This window comes from Argentina silus, assembly GCF_951799395.1.
Source record: "Argentina silus genome assembly, chromosome: 11".
NCBI classification, from domain to species: Eukaryota; Metazoa; Chordata; class Actinopteri; order Argentiniformes; family Argentinidae; genus Argentina; species Argentina silus.
Genome location: NC_139665.1, coordinates 2,110,377 through 2,132,093, shown reverse-complemented (window position 1 = coordinate 2,132,093; position 21,717 = coordinate 2,110,377). Strand labels below are relative to the sequence as shown.

General features: G+C 50.4%; 2 protein-coding genes and 1 long non-coding RNA gene across 3 annotated transcripts; all 3 read right to left on the bottom strand.

The window, feature by feature from the left end:
• Positions 1-176: 176 nt before the first annotated feature.
• Positions 177-7,420, bottom strand: LOC310812114 (uncharacterized protein; the record flags this gene model as incomplete). Its single annotated transcript, XM_083680535.1, has 7 exons — positions 177-2,057; positions 2,511-2,870; positions 4,362-4,503; positions 4,724-4,781; positions 5,240-5,762; positions 6,675-7,070; positions 7,283-7,420. 7 exons carry the CDS (start codon positions 7,418-7,420, stop codon positions 1,554-1,556), a joined length of 2,121 nt encoding a protein of 706 aa, XP_083536661.1. The 3' UTR covers positions 177-1,553.
• Positions 7,421-11,206: 3,786 nt separating this feature from the next.
• Positions 11,207-12,716, bottom strand: LOC310811921. The gene is made up of 2 exons (XR_014554490.1): positions 11,947-12,716; positions 11,207-11,906 (listed from the first exon to the last, which is right to left on the bottom strand). It is a non-coding gene; the product is annotated as an uncharacterized lncRNA (long non-coding RNA).
• A 399-nt stretch (positions 12,717-13,115) lies between these two features.
• gsk3aa (glycogen synthase kinase 3 alpha a) lies at positions 13,116-21,599 on the bottom strand. Its single transcript, XM_083680876.1, has 10 exons — positions 21,292-21,599; positions 18,822-19,009; positions 18,486-18,569; positions 17,984-18,094; positions 17,692-17,822; positions 17,362-17,566; positions 17,066-17,161; positions 16,574-16,760; positions 16,063-16,140; positions 13,116-15,898 (listed from the first exon to the last, which is right to left on the bottom strand). The coding sequence occupies exons 1-10, from the start codon at positions 21,461-21,463 to the stop codon at positions 15,831-15,833; spliced, it is 1,320 nt and encodes a 439-aa protein (XP_083537002.1). The 5' UTR covers positions 21,464-21,599; the 3' UTR covers positions 13,116-15,830.
• Between the last annotated feature and the right edge of the window lie 118 nt (positions 21,600-21,717).

Sequence of the window (21,717 nt, the reverse complement as noted above, 5' to 3'; positions counted from 1 at the left end):
CTGGTGGAGACTTACTGTACATACATACAATACCTCACAGGTGCGCTGAGGTGATATTCTGGATGCGGAGCAGGTCAATAAAACAACCACAGTCGCGTAGAAAGAGTTACTCTATTATAATGTAGTTGAATAACAAAAACCGTTGTATTGACAAAGGGCAACTGACCTGACGGGAAGAAAACAGGAAGCGTAGCGTGGAACCAAATTCATTATTTTAAGGATATAAACGGTGGTTTTAGAGTGAGTTTGAGATTTATATTTGTTTATTGATGCAAAATGCATCATGGTTTACAGTTCAAATGTTATTTCCCAGAAATCATCAAAACGGGTTTGACCTGCTGATAGGCTGATTGTTTTCATTACATACATGTAGGCATACATTACTGAATGTTGTTGTTTCTTAAATGACTTGGAAAATAGATATGACAGGAAAGACAAGTCAGTAAGATATTGATATGTATTGTTTTCTAATGGTGACATGTTTCTCACACTGGGTGCAAGGCTAACGGCCAACTCTGGTCCACAATGTTAGCAATTGTTATGGTCAAAACAGAGAAGCCTCTGTTTGGTTAAAGCAGATGTAATAGAGGTCCACATACACACACATACACACACACACACACACTAACAAACCTTTTGTTTTGGGATTGTTGGCCTCACCTTAGTTTTAGTGAGTATTGATTCTCTGGTTTGATTAATTTATGACTGTCTCCTCTTCCAGACATTGACGAAACCTCTGTTCAGAAGTCTCTATTTGAGTCTGGCATGCACTATCTCCATGGCTACGATAAAGAGGGCAACAAGCTGTGTAGGTTTTCTGAATGTTCTATTTTCAAGACAAATGCTCTCACTGACAATCTGGATGGTCCTCTTAAAGCGATAGTTCACCTTTTACACCCACGTCAGATAAGACAAAGTTAAATATTTGTGGCCAAATCACCTCCTCTGAACTATGGATTACAGTTTCTTCTGGCCTATGAACTACTTTCAGGTTAAGGAACCATCAGACTGTAAGGTGTAAAAAAAGTGAACTATCCCTAAGAAATCATTATCTCTCGATAATAGTCTGTTGTATTCCCAGTCTGGTTCAGGGTTAAACTGCATGTGAAGGATGTGCGGATGTTGCAGGAGAAGAAGAAGTACATGGCCTTCTGGTTGAAGCGCTATGTCTGCCGTGAACCTGGGATGCCCCTCACCGTGATCTTCGACATGTCAGAAGCATGGCGGGGTAACAGCGTAGGGTATTCAGAAGCGTGGCGTGGTATCAGCTGTTACCCCGCTACGCGAGGGGGTGGGGGGGCTCAGCGGTGGAGGCCGTCAGTACGTATGTCTCATCATCACGACTGCCTCTGCATTGCACGGAGCTGTGACACGGGGCCTGAGGAGAACGACGCGCCCGTCTCCCTGAGCCCCCCCTGGTGGGGGGATACTAGAGGAAGGTGAATGAAAGGTGAGGGCACTGTTGAGTGATGGTGCGTTCAGCAGCTGTCGGAAACTCCAGAGTGGGAAATAACCAGAACCAGCCTCCAAGGCCGAGTTCCATGTGGGTTTCTCTACTCTCCCTGCTGCTCCACGATGACCTCGTAGGAATGCTGCATGACGGGAACCGTTGCCCCCGCCGCCTGTCCATCTCCCATGGCAACAGACGGGTGTAGAAACCCCAGCGTTGTTTCTGAGGAATTGGAGGTCGTCGTTCCCTCGGTGACCACCGCCGCCGGGGCGTGGACCAATAGGATGGTGCGTACAGCCGACCGTCCCTCCGTAGAGGGATCCCCCACCTGCTGGACGGCGCCCCCCGGGGGCGTGGAGGCGGTACTGCAGCAGCGGTGGGTCTTGCGGTGCTTGCCCAGGTTGGAGAGGGAGCGGAAGGCGCGGTGGCAGCGGGGGCAGGGGTAGGGCTTGGCGCCGCTGTGGGTGCGGGCGTGCTCGCCCAGCCGGGCGGCCAGCATGAAGCTCTTCCCGCAGACGGAGCAGGAGAATGGACGCTCGCCGCCATGGAGGCGCTCGTGGTCCCGTAGGTGAGGGATCTGACGGAAACGCTTCCCACAGTGGGAGCACTGGGGGGGGGGGGGGGGGGGAGGGGAAGAGGCAGTGTTAATTATAAGCACTGTAAGAACTTTAAACAGGTTTAGTGAAAACTCTGCTATTGGATAGAAACACAAGACTTCAGTGGTCTTAGAAGGCGTTTGATGCTGCCTGCAGTGTCCCAGATTAATACACTAATGAGCTGCTAAGATTCATCCTCTGTTCCCTAGCCTGGTCTGACCCCACTCCTCCTCTCTCTACATCTCCAGTACAACCACCTGTTCTCCACCACGTAGACCAGGGGAGGCTGGTGGAGGTAGACGGGGCTCATTGTAACGCATGGAACGGAATGAGGAACGGTATCCTATTCGATACCCATTCCTCATTCCGTTTCCATGCATTACAATGAGCCCCGTCCTCCGATTTCTACCTCCGCCGGCCTCCCCCACTCCGGTGACCTCTGACCCTGAGGCGTGACCTCTGACCTGGAAGGGCCTCTCCCCGGTGTGGACCCGGAGGTGGACGCTGAGGGAGGAGCCTGTGGTGAAGTCCTTGCCACAGTGCTGGCAGTGGAAAAGGCGTGGCTTGGGGAGGTGGGCGGCGGCTGACCCCAGGGGGACCCCGGGCGCTGGGTGGTGGGCGAGGAGGTGCTGCTGCAGGGCCTGGGGGGAGGTGTAGCGCCCCCTGCAGGGGGACAGAGGGCAGCACAGGGGGGTCCGGCCGGAGTGAGACAGTCTGTGGAGGTCCAGCCCCTCCTGGGTGACACAGCGGTGGCCACACACCTCACACCCCCGGACCCCCCCCGCGCCCCTTCCCCGCCTCCTCCCCCGACCAATCAGACGATCACCCTGGCCTGGATCCGCCTTTTCCGTGCAGAGTGGCAGGTGGCCGTCCAATGAGGATTGGACGAGGCCATGGGGACGTGATGTCAGCCCGTTACCTAGGAGACGGGAACGCCACAGTCTTGACAATGTTGGAGCAGGAAGTGAGCACAAGCAACCAAGTAACTGCTAGTGAAGGGGATGATGAAGACATGATGAAGATGATGAAGACATCAAACTACAGCTCACATTCACCTAGCAGAGGTGGTCGTTGTGAAGAAAGTACACACACACAGCCAAGTGTAGTAATGACACACACACACGTGGCGTCTAACCTTGGTGTGTGAGGGCATGCTGGAGCAGCTGGCTCTTGTGGAGGAAACCCTGTTCACACACGGAGCAGGAGAACAGAGACCCAGCGGGAGGGGACCTGGACACACACACACACACACACACACACACACACACACACACACACACACACACACACACACACACACACACACACACACACACACACACACACACACACACACACACACACAGAGAGGGTGAAGAAGAGAGAAGAGAGAAGAGAGGGAGAGAAGAAGACAGAAGAGAGGGAGGGAAGAAGACAGAAGAGAGGAGGTGAAGAAGACAGAAGAGAGGAGGTAAAGAAGACAGAAGAGAGGAGGGGTGATGAAAGCAGACTGTCCTGTTCCCAGCGCAGGGCTGCAGTATAACATATGTAACATATGCCCTGTGTTCTGGTTATACAACGGGTTGATCACAACAAGCACTGTGATTGGCCGAGAGGCCCTGCTTTATCCCCTGATAAAGTAACAGCTGTGACACGTTCCCCTGTTTACTGTTACAGATATAGCCTGTTCACCTTCCGGTAATAACCCGGGGATGAACACCTCAAGCTGGTTCACACGTTACCTTGACAACAGTGGTTGTTTTGAGAACTATATTTCTGAATGCAGGCCAGAAAACACCGCAATCCATCACAACAGAAATACTTAAGAGGCTGTTTTCCTGTCACGATTCTCGGTTTTGTTTCCGTTTCCGTGTAAAAGCAATAAGGAACTTGAGTCTGGGCTTTACGGTGAGTAAAGTCAAAGGTCATATGAATGTAAAACTGTAATCCCAGATTATTTTTTAAATGTAACACATCAACCAAGGCGGTCCTGTATGACCATTGCAGGTGTGGTGAATCGGCACCAGGCAGAATGGGTCGGACTCAGACTGGTAAAGCATCCACCTCAGGGGAGGCTTGTGAAGGTAGAAATCAGAGGACAGGCTCATTGTAACGCATGGAACGGAATGAGGAATGGTATCATTCCTCATTCCGTTCCGTGCATTCCAATGAACCTGTTGGATCAATCAATCAATCGTACCTGTGAACCAGCAGTTGAGAATGTGTCTGACATCTGATTGGGCGGTCAGGACAGGGGTACCTCCCTTCTGAGGCCTCCCCCTCCCCCCCTGTCTCCTCCCCTCTCTCCTCCCCCCCCCGGCTCTCCCTCTCCCCACCCTGGGGGGGGTCCCGGGGGGCGTGGGTGAGGCGGTGGCGGCGGAGGTTGCTGTTGTAGGCGAAGGCCCGGGGGCAAAGGTCACATTGGTGGGGGTGCAGGTCAGAGTGGGACTGGGCGTGGCTACGGAGGTGGCTACGCCGCTTGAAGACACGCCCACAGATAGGACAGGGCTCCAGAGGGGCGGAGTCTGGGCCTGGGCTGGGGGAGGGGCTACACGCTGCCTGGGCCGGCCCAGAGGAGGAGGAATCAGGGATGGTGGAGGAGGAGGAGGAGGAGGAGGAAGAGGAGGGTGTGTTTTGGGATGGGGGAGGGAGGGGAGGGGGGCGAGGGAGGGGAGGGGGGCGAGGGGCGGAGAGGGACGATTGTGGCGCCAGTGAGGCGTTCTCCTTCCTGTCGTTCGCTGCTGTTGTCGTCTTTTCTGCAATAAAATGACATGAATATCAAACATATTCATACAGATTCACAGTTCATTTAACAAGACAACACACACGGATTACAAATGCTGTTTTGTCTGCTTTCTCCCATCTGTCAAATCCACTGTCGTATAATACGACGTTGAGCACTACGAGACAGACTCTCTCCATTATAATGGTAATAGAACGGTAATAGAACGGTAATAGAACGGTAACAAGAAACTCTTGGAAGGACACTAGTTCTACAGGTCGACCAGTCAGTGGACAGCCTAACCATTCCTCAATATCAGGGGAGGCCGGCGGAGGTAGAAATCAGAGGACGGGCTCATTTTAACACATGGAACGGAATGAGGAGTGGTATCAAACACATTCCTGATTCCGTTCCATGCATTACAATGAGCCTGTCCTCCGATTTCCACCTCTGCCAGCCTCCCCTGCTCAATCCCCCAAAGCCTCCACCCACCTCTGATCCTCTTCCACAGACCCAGCCTGGTCGCACTGGCCTCGGCCGTGGGTAGGGACCCCTGTGACTCCCCCTGGATCCCCTTACCCCCCTGGACCCCCTGCCCCCCCTGGAACTCCTGGGCCCGGTGCTGCCGCCGGTGGTAGAGGAACTGGGTGGTGTTCATGAAGCTCTCTCCACACATCTCACAGCGGTGCAGCGCCTCCCTCAGGCCATGGCTGGACCTGCGGTGGGCGACCAAGTCCATGTCTGAGCTGAAGCCCGACCCGCAGCACACACAGAAGAAAGCCTGGCCCGGGGCGGAGGACGCTGGGTTAGAAGAACTACAACCCCCAGAGTGGCTAGACATGGGCGTGTTGGGGAGGGGACTTTGGGAGTTGTAGTCGGACTGGAGAGAGAGGGTTTCTGATTGGTTAGCCTCTCCTTCCACCCCTCCTCCGTCATCCATCACTCCTTCTCTCTCTCCATCTAGGTAGGTGCTGTTCTGGGGCTCTTCCATTTTCACATCCTCCTCCTCTTCTTCCTGTTTCGTCACCTGACAATCCCTCCTGTCTGTGCCTGCCACTTCCATCTCTCCCCCTTCTCCCGTCTCCATCCCTCTCTCTCCCCCTTCTCCCGCCTCCATCCCTCTCTCTCCCCCTTCTCCCGCCTCCATCCCTCTCTCTCCCCCTTCTCCCGCCTCCATCCCTCTCTCTCCCCCTTCTCCTGTCTCCATCCCTCTCTCTCCCCCTTCTCCCGCCTCCATCCCTCTCTCTCCCCCTTCTCCCGCCTCCATCCCTCTCTCTCCCCCTTCTCCCGCCTCCATCCCTCTCTCTCCCCCTTCTCCCGCCTCCATCCCTCTCTCTCCCCCTTCTCCCGTCTCCATCCCTCTCTCTCCCCCTTCTCCCGCCTCCATCCCTCTCTCTCCCCCTTCTCCCGCCTCCATCCCTCTCTCTCCCCCTTCTCCCGTCTCCATCCCTCTCTCTCCCCCTTCTCCCGCCTCCATCCCTCTCTCTCTCCCTTCTCCTGTCTCCATCCCTCTCTCTCCCCCTTCTCCCGCCTCCATCCCTCTCTCTCTCCCTTCTCCTGTCTCCATCCCTCTCTCTCCCCCTTCTCCCGCCTCCATCCCTCTCTCTCCCCCTTCTCCCGCCTCCATCCCTCTCTCTCCCCCTTCTCCCGCCTCCATCCCTCTCTCTCCCCCTTCTCCCGCCTCCATCCCTCTCTCTCCCCCTTCTCCCATCTCCATCCCTCTCTCTCCCCCTTCTCCCGCCTCCATCCCTCTCTCTCCCCCTTCTCCCGTCTCCATCCCTCTCTCTCCCCCTTCTCCCGTCTCCATCCCTCTCTCTCTCCCTTCTCCTGTCTCCATCCCTCTCTCTCCCCCTTCTCCCGCCTCCATCCCTCTCTCTCTCCCTTCTCCCGTCTCAGACAGACATGTCCTGTCCACGTCCCGGCCCACTAAGCCCTCCCCTCCCCCGGCCCCCTCCCCTAGACCCAGTTCCGACCCGGCCGATGTGCCACAGTGACCCAGCTTGCTGTGCGCCTGCCACAGCCCCAGAGTCCCAAACAGAACCCCACACCCCCTACACTGGTACCGGATGAGCGGGACCGGGCTGGTCTGGTTCTCTGTCCGACTTTGATTCTGGCTCTGAGAAGCGTTGGGCAGAAACAGAGTGGAGCCAAGATGGCTGCCCGGAGAGGAGCCAAGATGGCCGACCTGGTCTCCGGTGGCTGTGTCCCGCAGGCTGGGGGGCAGGGCGGGGGTCTGGAGGCTGATGATGGGGGGGGTCTGGGTTGAAGGCCTGGGTTGGCTCTGAGGACCTCCATCCTGAGACTGAAGAACTGGTTCACCACTCTGTGGAGGAACATTCCACACAGACTGACTTAGTGAGGAACACCGGAGGGAACGGCTCAACGTCACTTTCAGCAAAAAACTATTAAAATACATAAATTTTCGGTTTGTATTTTTGTCCCTACATAATGAGTGTTAAACAGATACGGAGGCGGTTTCACATGCAAACTTCTTTAAATGAGTTGAAGTTTAGTGTTCCTCTTTAGGTGTAGTACCTCAGCCGGTGGTGAAGGGGGCGCTGTCTCCTCCTCCGTAGCAGGTTGGCAGGTAAGCTGATGGGAGATCACAACCTCCAGGGAGGTGAAGATCTGGCAGCAGGTGGAGCACAAGTAGAGAGAGGAGTCATCATCCATACCTGAGGGGGGAGAGGAATACACACACACACACACACACACACACACACACACACACACACACACATACAGAGTTAGGCTGGCACACATACAGCTTGCTGTCAGCTCTCCTTGCCCATCACATTGAATGCCTGGTGATGGATAATGCTGGAAGGCTGACATACTGGGACTCACACCACATAAGGCTTTCCTCTGAGAGGGGTCACTGGGTGTGAAACAGTGACCTTCTCTCCTCTCCTCTCCTCTCCTCTCCTCTCCTCTCCTCTCCTCTCCTCTCCTCTCCTCTCCTCTCCTTGGACTGTGTGAGCGTGGGGTGACTGATGCCAAAACAGATGGCCGTTCACTAACTGTTGGCCAGGGACCCGCTTCACACTGACATATGCTACACCATTTGGGTTCCTGTGATTGAGTGTGTGTGAGCGTGACACTACCTATCTGAATCTGACACGTGTTTGATACTATTCCTCATTCCGTTCCATGCGTTACAATAAGCTCGTCCTCCGATTTCTACCTCCACCGGCCTCGCCTGGATCTAAGACACTGTATTCATGTTCAAAACACATCTGTGAAACCTCAGTTCAATGGCAGCGATTTTGATCACCTTGTGGATGAAAATAGTTTGAAGCCAGGGTAAGAAAAGATGCATATAATAACAATATGACAATAACAACCACACCACTGTACCACCCCCCACTACCCTCCCTGTACTAACCCTAACCCTCCCTGTACTAACCCTAACCCCAACCCTTGAGTCCGTAGGTGGGCGAAAATCAATTAATTGAACTGACCTGTATACTGTTATTGTGTGTGTACCATTTAAATCAAACGTCTAGGCATAGCTTAATCCTAATTCTAGCCTTAGCCCCGGTGTTACAATACTCGATGTGACCATAGAGTAACGACCCTGTGTAAGGCCCGTTAGCAGCTCTTGGTGTTGTAGCTAGCGCGGCCGGTTTGGAAGCGAAAGGTCGTGAGTTCGATACCCGCTTAGGACAAGCTGCTCTCCCCGCCGTTCGCTACAATATTAACTGGTGACCCTGATTCGACATACAGAATGCACTCGAACTGTAACATCATTTGTGTGTACAAGTCATATTTCACACTTCCAAACAATAAAAAACGTATTTGTGGAGGAGCGATAGAGTAATGGTTAAGTACACGGTCCGCCGCGAGAAGGTTTTCAGTTCGCTTCCCACCTCGGACGGAATAGAAACGTCTTTTTTTTTCTTTTTGCCAGACCATGCACTTCACTCCTAACAATGGCACTACTCTTTGGCAGTGTGAAATATGACTCGTACATAGAAAATATGTTACAGTTCTCTATCCGCGGTGTTACACATCCAGCTGTATGCAGTCATGTCGAATCACATCGAGTAACACCGGAAATATTATCAAATCATGTTCAGTAAGAAAATACTTGGAGAACACAACTGATCTGTAACCTCATTGTATTTGTATGTCGTAAAGTAGTACAGTCTTACTTCTTTTTAAGAACTACATTAATAAATTAATTTAGGTATACAAGATGTTTCCTGCCATATTCTGAGACACATTCAAATCTAGAGCAATGGCGCCCCTTGGCGGTTAGACACAACCTCACAACTTGTGTTTTCTCCAGTGGTTCCATCCCGACAACAACATATGGTTGTATGCGGTGTAATTACATTCAAATGCATTTTTAGATGGTTTCACATTGCCTTTATTATGTTTAAGATAGGCCTATTGCTGTTAGATTCCTTTTTATCAAGGCAGGCTGAATTGGCATGTCCCAATTTGCAATATCCCAAATCTAGATTAGGGTTAGGGTTGTTATTTTAAAACATAGTAGACCAGATAGGGTGATATAGACGGATAATTGAGTACCGTGTGCCTAGGCTGACCTCCACATGTTTAAAGAGAACCCAGGACACCCTCTTTGACGCGTTCAACTTATTGCCTCCCTGCGGGGCTGTCCCAAGTACTCGACACCGTTCCGCTCGCTGCTTTCGACGGTACAATGTCCGCTCCGCCCGGTCCAAGTATCTATGCTACCGGTACTTCCCGGTGGACCCGTAGGCGCAAGAGTACCGACTGTACGTGTCGGTTGTCCTTAACATCACATTTCGAAAAAGTGTATATAGGCTATACTTACTTCTAAACTACACAATGGCCCTCATGCAGCCGCATTCTCTTAAATGTCTCTTATATTTTCTCCTAATTTTCTGTTAAGAGAAAAAACAAGAGAAGTGAACTCCAGATGCACCAAATGTTCATAACCATCCAAACGTGTTCTTACCAGGTGTGCTGAATGATGAAGCCCACTGGATCACACACCGGAGACGCGTGGCCGACCGGTTGTTATGAGAATAGGTAACGCCCCCTAAACGCTATATAAGGGCAGGTGTGGAGCCGCGGGATTTGACCGGCGGGTGTGGAGCCTCCAGACTGTTGCACACATCTAAAAGCAGTGCTCTTGGCAATCTGAAACGGCTCTGCAGCCATTCACCCGTCTCATCAAATAGATCTGTGCGACCTCTAAAAACGCGTTCTCTGCGTAAGGCCTGGATGGCCAAAGCATCTAAGAGCAGTATGGAAGCCATTCAGGAGCTGAACGCACGCAATATCATCCAAGGGTTTTTATTGTCTTAAATGGGACCAATGGACCAATAGTATTTCTTTAGCCCACGAATTTAATAATCCAATCATTATAATTACTCTAAAACATATGACCATGTACATTATATGATATTCATGCGTTTTTTTATGTTCTTCAAATTTAAAACTTATGAGTCTTATGAGTTGGACAAACAATTTGTGGACTGTGAAAACGAGATGTTTTTTCTTATCTTGGTAAGAGTGCTCTCGACCACTCGTAAAATGTTCTCTTACCTAAGAGAAGAGCAAAAATAAGAAAACATTGGTGAATCACAGAAATCAATGGGTACTAACAAAATAAGAACAAATCGTGGACACGAACAAAAACAAGAGGAAATTTGTTCGTATATCGCTTCCTGCATGAGGCCCAATGTTGGTCAAAACGGGGCATCTTAGTAAAACTCTTTTCTATTGGTTGGGCACAGCGCGGAATACTCACCAATCGTGAGAGATTCCAAGTTGCGTTTCAAAGTGAAAGTGTGAAGTGTGATCTGAGACGAAAAGCCTTTCCCTTCAGTGATTTCACAACTCCCTCATGTTACCCAAGTGAATATTCAAAATGGACAAATTCTTTGGGCTTCACAGAAAGCTTTCATTGTGTATTCACTCTCAACTCTAGATAGAAGTAAGACACTAGTGTGGAAATGCTATTGAAATGTTTTGTGACACAGAACGCTCATCTGATGTAAACACATGTTCTATGTTGTACATTTGACTTTCTTTTTGTTCTCCATCTGTCCCTTTCATGCTAAATGATTTATGTGAACAGATAATCTGTGACCTCACTGCCACATGTACGTCTTGATGTCCGTCTCTTCATTCGGGGCATCTGTATCGGAGATGACCAACAGGTGAACATGAGCGTTAACCTTTTAAGCTTCATGCCCTATTTGACTAATTTCCGCCAAAAAACCAGACCCAAGCTAAACTGCTTATAACATTAGAAATATGATGATCAGATGCAAAAGCAGGTTGCCATTTGATAGGTAACACCTTGAGGTTTTGTGTGGGTATGCTCAGATCATAGTTCAGAATAACATGCTACACAAAACAAGGAGATAAAGTAATCAATAATCAAATTAAAACAGAATTTGGGCCCAATTATGGGCACGTCCATCTTAACACAGTAACGATGCACACAGCAGTTCACAGCAGTTTCAACATTTTATTTAAATGAGCTCATATCATACAGACAAAGACATGGGTTTTTTTCCTCTCCCTCCTTCACTCTCATCCCTCCATCATCCAACACCACCTGACGGGGATGACAACAGAAACAGCTTCTGGAATCAAATGACAGATAAATGTATCCCTCAAAATAAAAAGTCTAAAGTGACCTCACTTGGGGGTTGCTATACACATCTGGAGGGGGGGGTGGGGGGGCTGCGGTACACTACTTGGATTCAGTTCTGAAGTCTGCAGCCAGGTACATCAGGACTCTCTCTCTCACAGCCACACACGGGAGGAGGGGGGGAGAATGAGGGGGGGAGGGGGGAGATTGAGAACTGGCTCATCCTGCTGTCGCTGTATTTTGTCCATGGCAGCCATTTTGAGAGTAGCAGCCAGACTGATTGACAAGTGGGCTTAGGTAAGGTGGGGGAGGAGGAGGAGGAGGAGGAGGCTGGCTGTGCTGCCCCCCTAACGCCCCCCCACCCCCCTCCCCCATATCGCCATCATGGCACGCAGGTCTACCCTTCACATTTACACCAGGTAACATGCTCCTCTGGCTGCCAACCGCATGGCACGGTCACACACGCCTGAACGCAGCTCTCCTCAGATACACACCTGAACACACACCTGAACAAGCTCTCCTCAGATACACACCTGAACACAGCTCTCCTCAGATTCACACCTGAACGCAGCTCTCCTCAGATTCACACCTGAACACACACCTGAACACAGCTCTCCTCAGATTCACACCTGAACACACACCTGAACACAGCTCTCCTCAGATTCACACCTGAACACAGCTCTCCTCAGATTCACACCTGAACACAGCTCTCCTCAGATACACACCTGAACACACACCTGAACAAGCTCTCCTCAGATTCACACCTGAACACAGCTCTCCTCAGATTCACACCTGAACACAGCTCTCCTCAGATTCACACCTGAACACAGCTCTCCTCAGATTCACAGGTGAACAAGGACACAGCCTAGACTGAATGGCAGTCAGAAACACAGGGCCACAGAGGCAGGAATCCTAATCTGAGATCTGCTCATGTAGAGGTTAGCGTCAGTCAACATCAACAGGAGATCGGCTCCATATTGTCTGGTCTGAACACAGCTGTACACACACATGCATCTCAAATGAGGGTTTGTCCAAAGTGCCTTCATGGTCATGTTTCGGTATCAGATGTCAGTACAGTACAGGATCTGACAGAGGTCAAAACACAAACATCCCAGGCAGAGTGTTCAGGTGGAAGTGTACCACAGGTAAAAGAACACCCAGCACAACGGTGTCGGAAAAGAAAATATCCTGATATGTCCAAACAATGTCCCCGCATGTCAGACAACACACTCTCTTTAAAACATCAATGCCACGTGTGTCTTTTGTACACGTGTGCTACAGTACATGAATGCTGGAACATCTGACATCATGACTAAATACCCCTCGATGGAACATGAAAGAGAAAACAGAGAGAGAGAGAGGAGTCTTAGAGTGGCAAGATACAGAACGCCAGGGACGGGGGGGGGGGGGGTGGCACAGCCAAAGACAGAGGAGGGAGAGACACTGGGACAGGGAGGGGGCCACAGAGAGAGAGAGGAGGGAGAGAGACTGGGGGGGGGGGGGGGGCACAGCCAAAGACAGAGGAGGGAGAGAGACTGGGTGGGTGGGGGGGGGGGCACAGCCAGAGAGAGAGAGAGGAGGAGGGAGAGAGCCTGGGACAGGGGAGGGGGCCATAGTCAAAGACAGAGGAGGGAGAGAGCCTGGGACGGGGGGGGGGGGGGGGGGGGGCAGAGCCAGAGAGAGGAGGAGGGAGAGAGACTGGGTGGGTGGGACGGGGGGGGGGGCACAGCCAGAGAGAGAGGAGGAGGGAGAGAGCCTGGGACGGGGGGGGGGGGGCACAGCCAGAGAGAGGAGGAGGGAGAGAGACCGTCAATGAATGAGGGGGAAAGCAGTGTTTCTTTTTTTGTTTTGTTGTTGTATTTACATGTTGGATCAGGACATGAAACAAAGTAGTATTTACAGGCTGCCGGACGGAGACGTAACTGTCGGCCACCGTCGGCTTCAACAGATAACAGAAAAAACAACAACAACAACATTGTAATGAAAATAACAAGACGAAAATAAAGTTGGTGATATTTACAGGTGTGCAATAAAACAAGGGGGGGGGGGCATAGGAGAGGGCAGGATGATGGCTTTTGAGATCAAAAGGGGGGGGGGGATGTGTTCTTTAAAATCAACGTACACACATTCAGCAAGGGCTAAAGTCCAACTGTATTCCCTTGTCATTAAGTGTGTGCACAGCCGCCCCCCCCTAGTGGATGTAAAAGGAATAGACCGGTGTGAGAACGTGGCAGAAAGTTCCTCTACCTGTGCTAACACCGATCCAAAGCTTTTCAGTCCATCAGGAGGGAACGTGTGACAACTTTAGGGGGAAGGAATTCAGCCAATGAGGTTCATCACACAGGGGGTGGCAGAGGTGGTACAATATCATAGAAAAGCTTTCACTAGAAGCTTTCAGTCTAGACCTACAACACTGGCTTTGAAACTGTGCAGTTTGGGATTTGAGAGTACAATAAACATGAACACACATCATCATACATAACAACTCAGCCATAACTCCCCCCTCCCCCTCCTTTAAACTTCTTACATGTATTCTCTCTCTCTCACACACACACACACACACAGACACACACACAGCAGGACTGTTAAGAACTCAGTATCAGCCAAACTACACCAGTAACAGATTACACACACACACACACACACACACACAACCCTGACTCCTATTCCAAAGAACAAAAGTATAATAACTGGATTATGGTCTGGTTCAAAGGTCAACCTGTAGTTGACTCTCCATGGGATATCGTCAGCATGGCTGCAACCACAGGATCAGCCCCATGTCTCTTCTCTAGAGAGGCCAAGTGGTTTCGTCAAAATGTAGTGTGGGAACTTACTTCTGGTTCAAGACGAAAATCTCCATTTAATTTTTTTCCCCCCCATCTGGATTTTGTTTCAAATAGCTAACACAAGCCTTGTGTTCCACGCGGGCGAACTTATTTGCCGATTAACTAGCGTTTGATTCTGGTAACAGTTTCTGAATTATCTCCAAGTCAAAACTTGAAAATCAACAAGATAATTTAGAGATAGCCAACCAAGACTCATTAAACTGACAAGAAAACGAACTACAAACTGCAAGCCTGTGTTACACAATGCCGATGACAGCTGTTTGAAAAAAAATCCAAAATCCCCAAAAAATTAAGGGGGATTAATTATATTTTCTGCTCGAACCAGAATTAAGTTGAACAAACTCAAAAGGAACTACCTTCTGACGCCACCGTGGGACCCCTGTGATCTAGTCTGCTACAACACTGATACAGGATCTTAACGGTACGCAAAATGTCCACTTTTATTCACGGCAATCAATATTTAAACATCAGCATTGGTATGCATGTCATTTCAACAACGGTTTCTCCTACTGATCACCAACACTAAGACTTCCTCCTCAATGTTTTCCATCAATGGAAAATGGCCAGCAAGTACAACTACCAATCGGAATTGGCACCCATATCCCTACACCCTTTCCATGTTAAAATTCACAGTGCCTCCTCCGAAACAAATTAAAAAACAATAAATACATTAACAAGTTAAAAAAAAAAAAAGAAAAAAAAAGAAAGAAAGAAAGAAAAGCAGCTGTTCAGTCTTTTGTCATTACCATTTAATAAAAAGTATAAAATCCAGAGCCTCTTGTCCCTCCATGGTGCAACCAGAGCCGTGTTGTCGACTACGACAGACAGACAGAAGTGTTTTTACGGGGAGAGGGTGGAGATGGCTTTTTCTACACAGGGAAAACACATTAAAATCACCCCTAAAGAGACACCGAGAGACAAACTGTTTTTTTCTTTTACATTGTATGTGGTGGCAGAACTTGTCACAAAGTCTTCAGTCAAATAAATAAACATTAAAAAAAAATTTGATTTAAAAAAAGAAAAGAAAAAACAACTCTATTTAACGGAGGACCTGCCCCACCTACTGAACCTTCAGACGCCCCCGTCAGCAGAACTACAGGACAGAGAGAGAGATGGGCCACACATGGGAGCCAAGGAAATGAGTGTACATCAGAATCAGTGTGTGTGTGTGTGTGTGTGTGTGTGTGTGTGTGTGGCTCCAGCTCTCTGGTCATAGTGCTGATCTAGGTTCAACTGAATGCAATAGAAGGTTTCTGTCAGTTAAGATCCTCTCTGATGGTACTGATGGTTGGGTCAATGTATGTACAGTACAAAAAGGGATGTTTGTTATCGATGGGAAATAACAAGCAGCAAGGAGAACAGTAGTACTCTGAGTGTGTGTGTGTGTGTGTGTGCGTGTGTGTGTCTGGTGTGTGCGTGTGTGTGTGTGTCTGGGTGTGTGTGTGTGTGTGTGTGTGTGTGTGTGTGTGTGTGTGTGTGCGTGTGTGTGTGTGTGTGTGTGCGCGTGTGAGTGTGTGTGTGTGTGTGTCTGGTGTGTGCGTGTGTCTGTGTGTGTGTGTGCGCGTGTGAGTGTGTGTGTGTGTGTGTGTGGAGGGTTGGCCTGGCAGACAAACGGAGGTTGAGTTGAGGTGATGGTGTTTCAGGTGCTGTTGTTGAAGGATCCTGGTACTGAACTGTGTTGAGAGGAGCAGTCTGACCCTGTGCCATCTGCAGGTGAGGGGAGAAGAAGGGAGGGGGGGGGGGGAGACATGGAGAGCATTACTATCTAGCTATATGGACTGCAGGTTTCTCCCCAAACAATGTAAATGGGGCGCTTTAGATATTCTATCCAATGTGGGGGGAGGGGGAGGGGGAGGGGGAGGGGGGCGTACCATGAGAGGAAGCGGACGTCTGTGCACGGGCATGAGGAGGAATGAGGGTGGAGTTCAGCTGGGGCTGGATAGACAGCTCTGGAGGGATGGGATGAGAGAGAGAGAGAGAGGGATGAGAGAGAGAGAGAGAGAGAGAGGGATGAGAGAGAGAGAGGGAGGGATGAGAGAAAGAGAAGACAGTCATCACCACTTACAGGACAACAGACACCTCTGACAGGTCTACAGGGCTCATGCTGTCACTCAAACACTTGTTGGCTAACAGGCTAACAGTTAGCAGCATCGTGTCCAATAGCACAGGTCTCGGCCGCTTTGTGTGTGTGTGTATATACACACAGGTGTGTGTGTGTACGTGTGTGTATATACAAACGTGTGTGTACATACACACGTGTGTGTGTGTGCGTATATACAAACGTGTGTGTACATACACGTGTGTGTGTGTGTGTGTGCGTACCTGTGTGTGTGTGTGTGCGTACCTGTGTGTGTGCGTGTGTGCCTGTGTGTGTGGACTGACCCGTGGTGCTGAAGTTGAAGAGCAGGGGCAGCTCCCGGCCGCTGGGCAGGCGTGCGTTGGGCTGGCGCAGCTCATCGAAGAAGGCGTGGGCGCAGGCCTCCAGGGGGGAGAAGCGTGTGACGGGGGTATACTCCAACAGACGGGAGCACAGGGCGATGGCCTCCGGAGGGGTGCGGGGCTTAAACACCTGGGGGGGGGGGTTTATATGACATTACAGAGAATTGAATGATTAAGCTCAATAACTGTTCCAATTCTTAAACCGTTAGGTAATAACAAAACATCAGCAGTATTCTATTTAAACACTAAGTCAACCCCGTCTGAAACCAGACTAAGACGTCTCACCCTGAAGACCAGACTAAGACGTCTCCCCCTCTCAACCCCGTCTGAAGACCAGACCTCTCCCCCTCTCAACCCCGTCTGAAGACCAGACCTCTCCCCCTCTCAACCCCGTCTGAAGACCAGGCGTAATGGAGACAGGAGGAGACCACGTACCTTCGTCCAGGGGTGAGCTTTGATCTGGGGGAACTTGAACTCTGTGTAGTTGGGGTTCATTTCTCGGATCTGCTCCCGTGTTGGGGTTCCCAAAACCTGTGGTTGGGGGGGGGGGGGAGAGAGAGGCGTTACAGTACAGCACACAACGCAGGGGAGGCTGGTGGAGGTAGACATCAGAGGACAGGCTCGTCCGTTCCATGCATTACAACGAACCCGTCCTCCGATTTCTACCTCCACCAGCCCTAAGTAAACCAACCTCCTCCTCCTCTTCTCCTGCTCCTCCTGCTCCTCCCTACCTTGATGATCTCCACCAGCTGGTCCACTCCACTGTCCCCGGGGAAGATGGGTTGTCCCAGGAGCAGCTCTGCCAGCACGCAGCCCGCCGACCAGATATCGATGTTGGCCGTGTAGTCAGTGGCGCCGAAGATGAGCTCTGGGGCGCGGTAGTACCGCGAGCAGATATACGACACGTTGGGCTCGCCGCGCACCAGCTGCTTAGCACTGCAGGTCAGAGGTCAAAGGGTTATCAGGAGTCTAAGGGTGTTAAAGAGAGTCACAGCGGGCACATCGTCAACCGCTGATTATTTCAACTGTTATCACACACACACACACACACACACACACACCTCCCGAAGTCACAGAGTTTCAGGATGGCAGTCTCTGGGTCCACTAGGAGGTTCTGGGGTTTGATGTCTCTGTGACAGACACCCTGGGAATGGATGTAGGCCAGGCTACGGAACAGCTGGTACATGTACACCTGAGGAGGGCAGGAAACAAGATGGCTGACGTAAACCATTAGGAACCGTAAACAAAGAAATAAGAGGGGGAAAAATCCTGCGCTTGGCAGAGATGCTGGAGAAGAAAGAAACAATCAAAGCTCAACGGAACAGAGAGAGAGAGAGAGAACGAAAGTATTACCTTGACGTAAATGATAGGAATGATGCTTTTGGCCTTGTTGAAGTGCCGAGCCACCCTGTAGACCGTCTCCGGGACAAAGTCCAGCACCAGGTTGAGATAGACCTCATCCTTCTAGAGGGGTGGGAGGACACCATGGCTCACTCTTCAATATCTTACGTGATGTAGGAGCCACATGGCTACGCTAACATTGACATTCACTCAACAATGACAGAGATATGGACAAGGGTCTACATGGCCACTTGTTGATAGTTATAGTTAGTTTGTATGAGGGGGAGAGCACTGTGTTGCATATGCAGCGTTTCATTTGGAGATGCAGTGTATTAGCTGAAGAGGAGGCTGGTGAAGGTAGACATGGGAGGACGGGCTCATTGTAACGCATGGAATGAGGAATGGTGTCAAACACGTTCCTCATTCTGTTCCATGCATCACAATGAGCCCGTCCTCCGATGTCTACCTCCCCCAGCCTCCCCCGTTGAGGCGGTAAAGAAGACCCGCCCCCTACCTTCTCCCCACTGGAGTAGAAGAAGTAGCGTAACCGCACGATGTTGCAATGGTCCAGCTTCCGCATGATCTGTAGCTCTCGATTCTACGCAGAAAAGGGACACGGAATGGTCAATGAAATACCCAAATATAGTTGTTTTACAGTAAACAAGTTGTGTAGTTTATATTTAATGCCAAGTCAAATGTTGAAATATAAAATAAAGAAAAAAATTGAAACATGGAAAATAAGTAGGAAATTCCCATATTTTCACAAGCCAGAGATGTCATCTCCCTAGGACCCCACCCTACTGGAAGGCTGGTAGGACGGCACCTGACAGGACAGGTGTGGCTGCCGTACCTTAAACCTCTTGTCCTGCAGCACCTTCTTGATGGCGACCATCTCCTGGCTGTCGACGAGGCGCGCCTGGTACACCACGCCAAACGACCCGTTCCCGATCACCTTGATGTCCGTGTAGGACACCTCCTGCGGGCGGTCGGGGCCCTGGCCGGGCGTGGCCACCACCGTCGTCACCTTCCCGCTTTCCCCTGGGAAACAACGACAGATGAGCCGTCTATGGAGGGGCGGGATGGACAACATCGTCATAGCGGGGTTCTCTGGGTTTCAAGGCAAATTAAACTATAGATTTAGTAATGACAGAATAACTATCTTTATTAAACTATGTATTTAGTCATGACAGAGTAACTATTTGATCGCCAAAGACATCGTTGTTAAAAGCAAAAGTGAATCCGTTGGTTTATTAAGTGATCCATAAGCTCACATCATGGTGGAAAACAAACAAGAGTGAGGGAGTTGCTTTTTTCCCCCCATTTCTGTTACATGATAATAGGCTTCTCTCAACAACAGGTCGCAAGTGCAAACAATTACAAGAACAACGCCTCATGAAAGCAAACTTCTCCAGCTCTTGTGCCCCCCCTTCCATCTCGTCAATGAAGCGGTAGGATTAGCTGGACGAAGCAGATCCTTGTTCACTGTATGACCCAATACATGTCATATCTACGGGCAGACGATTCGTACCAACTTGGCTTGCGGAACAAAAGACGTGTGGTCATCCAATAGGCTCATGTCACGGCCCGTATCTGTTACACCTGTATCCACTTCAAACACTAACAGGGTGTGTGTGTGTGTGTGTGTGGGGGGGGGGGGGTGAACTGGAGAACAGAGAGACCGCACTGTGGTGCACTAAGAATGACCCCCTATCAGCTCATATCACACCCCACTACCCCACTGCCACACACGACGATTCAGGCCTAGTATGCATGATGAGAAGGACTGACCCTGAGTCCCTGGTCCTGGTCTTGCATCATGCAGCTGTCAGATGGAATAACAGAGACTCTTCACTTCAACAACCTACTCCAGACCAGCGTCTGGTGGAACGCTCCCCCTAACATAGGCAGGACGTGACTCCCAGGTTTTGTAGGCTAAACCTATATGGGACTGCAGGGGAGGCTGGTGGAGGTAGAAATCGGAGGACGGGCTCATTGTACTGCAGGTAACACCTATTTGACGCCATTCCTCATTCCGGTCCATGCATTACAATGAGCCGTCCTCCCGATTTCTACCTCCACCAACCTCCCTTGACAGACAGCCCAATCCTGCCCATTTCCCTTTCATTTACACTGACAGTAATTGGCCGACAAGGAGCCTGCACTCTCCCTCTTCAGACAGGTGTTCATCGCTTCCATTTCAGAAGCACCACGGCTGTTCTGCTCACAGGCGACCCAAAACTGGCCTTGTGCAGAGACTGCTGAGCTTCAACGAGTGAGACAACCTAGGCATCATTAACCTGTTTTGCATGACCAACAAATGAATCCGTGGAGCCCATTTCCTGCGAGATTAAGACGAGGCTCACGTACATTAGTGTGCAAATTATTGAGGAATGTGTTTGACAAATGCTCTGTAAAATATCAACACCATTTGCAAAAAAAAAGAGTCGCTAATCAAGATCATAAACGGATGATAAAATGTACAGCCTGTTACGTCATTGTTGCGCTGCACTTACTCCAAGTGCTCACCTGTTAAACAGCCAATATAACACCGCACAGTCTGGTCCTTCTCGGCTAGTATCTCGTCAAGGACACACTAGATAGATAAGTTAAGTCTCCACAATTGACCTAATTGGGACATTAGATAAACAGTTAAGGTTGCATTAGATAAGTGCACCCAGTGAACTGACACCAATTAGCTAACTAGCTAGCGCTGTATTGACATTGAGAGGGACTACAGCTAACGAGGTAGCGGGTGTGTTCGCGTCGTTAGGAGGACGGTTGATCGCAAGTCCTTTCATTACGGGTTCATAACTAAATCATGACAAGCTAGCTGCAGCTAACTACAGTAAAGCCAGACAGATTGTACAGTAACGTGAGGTCATTAGCTAGCTACGGCGCGGTGCGGTAGCACGGCTAGCCGCTGACGGGTCCGGCGCCTCGTCCAGCCCTGTGCTGCAGCTGGAGGACGTGGAGCCGTTAGTCAGGCTGTCAGTCAGCCGGCTAGACACCAGACTACACATTTAATTCAAGAAACGATTCCTGTTTGAGACCACACAAACAACACGTTGTCTGTCTATGGGGCTAACGTTGACAGCACCGCTGTGTAAAAGCGTACGTTAGACGTTGACGTTTAGACCTAGCTTAGTACAGCGAGCTAACGGTCGCTAATTCTAATCTTGACAAGCTAAACCAGCGAGGATCAAATAACTGGCTTGGCTTGTGAACAAACACATCGAATACCGTCCTGTATCCACGTTACAAGCTGTGTCTCATGATCCAGTTGATGTCCATATGAACCAAACATTAAAAATAGAACCTACTAGCCAGCTTTAAATTCGAGCATCCGGACGAGCTGCTCCCCGAGGCCTGAGCGACCCCGGACTTTCCTGTGCTACTCCCCACGGCAGCGGCTGATCCAGATGCTGCAGCGGCTCCGGCAACACCTTGTGGCTCAGCAAACGAGCTGGTCCTGGGCCGCCCGCTGCCGCTCATATCTCTGTGCAAGGGTAGCGGGGCGGGGGGCTAGGGATTCAATATTTCTAGCCAAACGGATTTCAATTGTGCCTCTTTTGACAGCAATAATCGTTGAAAGACAGGCAGAATTGACACCGTTTCAACGAGTCCTCCCCTCCGCTGCCTGTCTGAGCCTGTACAGTAGAGCCACCGAGCTGACAGACTGCGCTGCCTCCTGGGAGATGAGGTTCGGGGAGGCTGCTGCTCAGGTCGACTCCGTCGCTGCTGAAGAA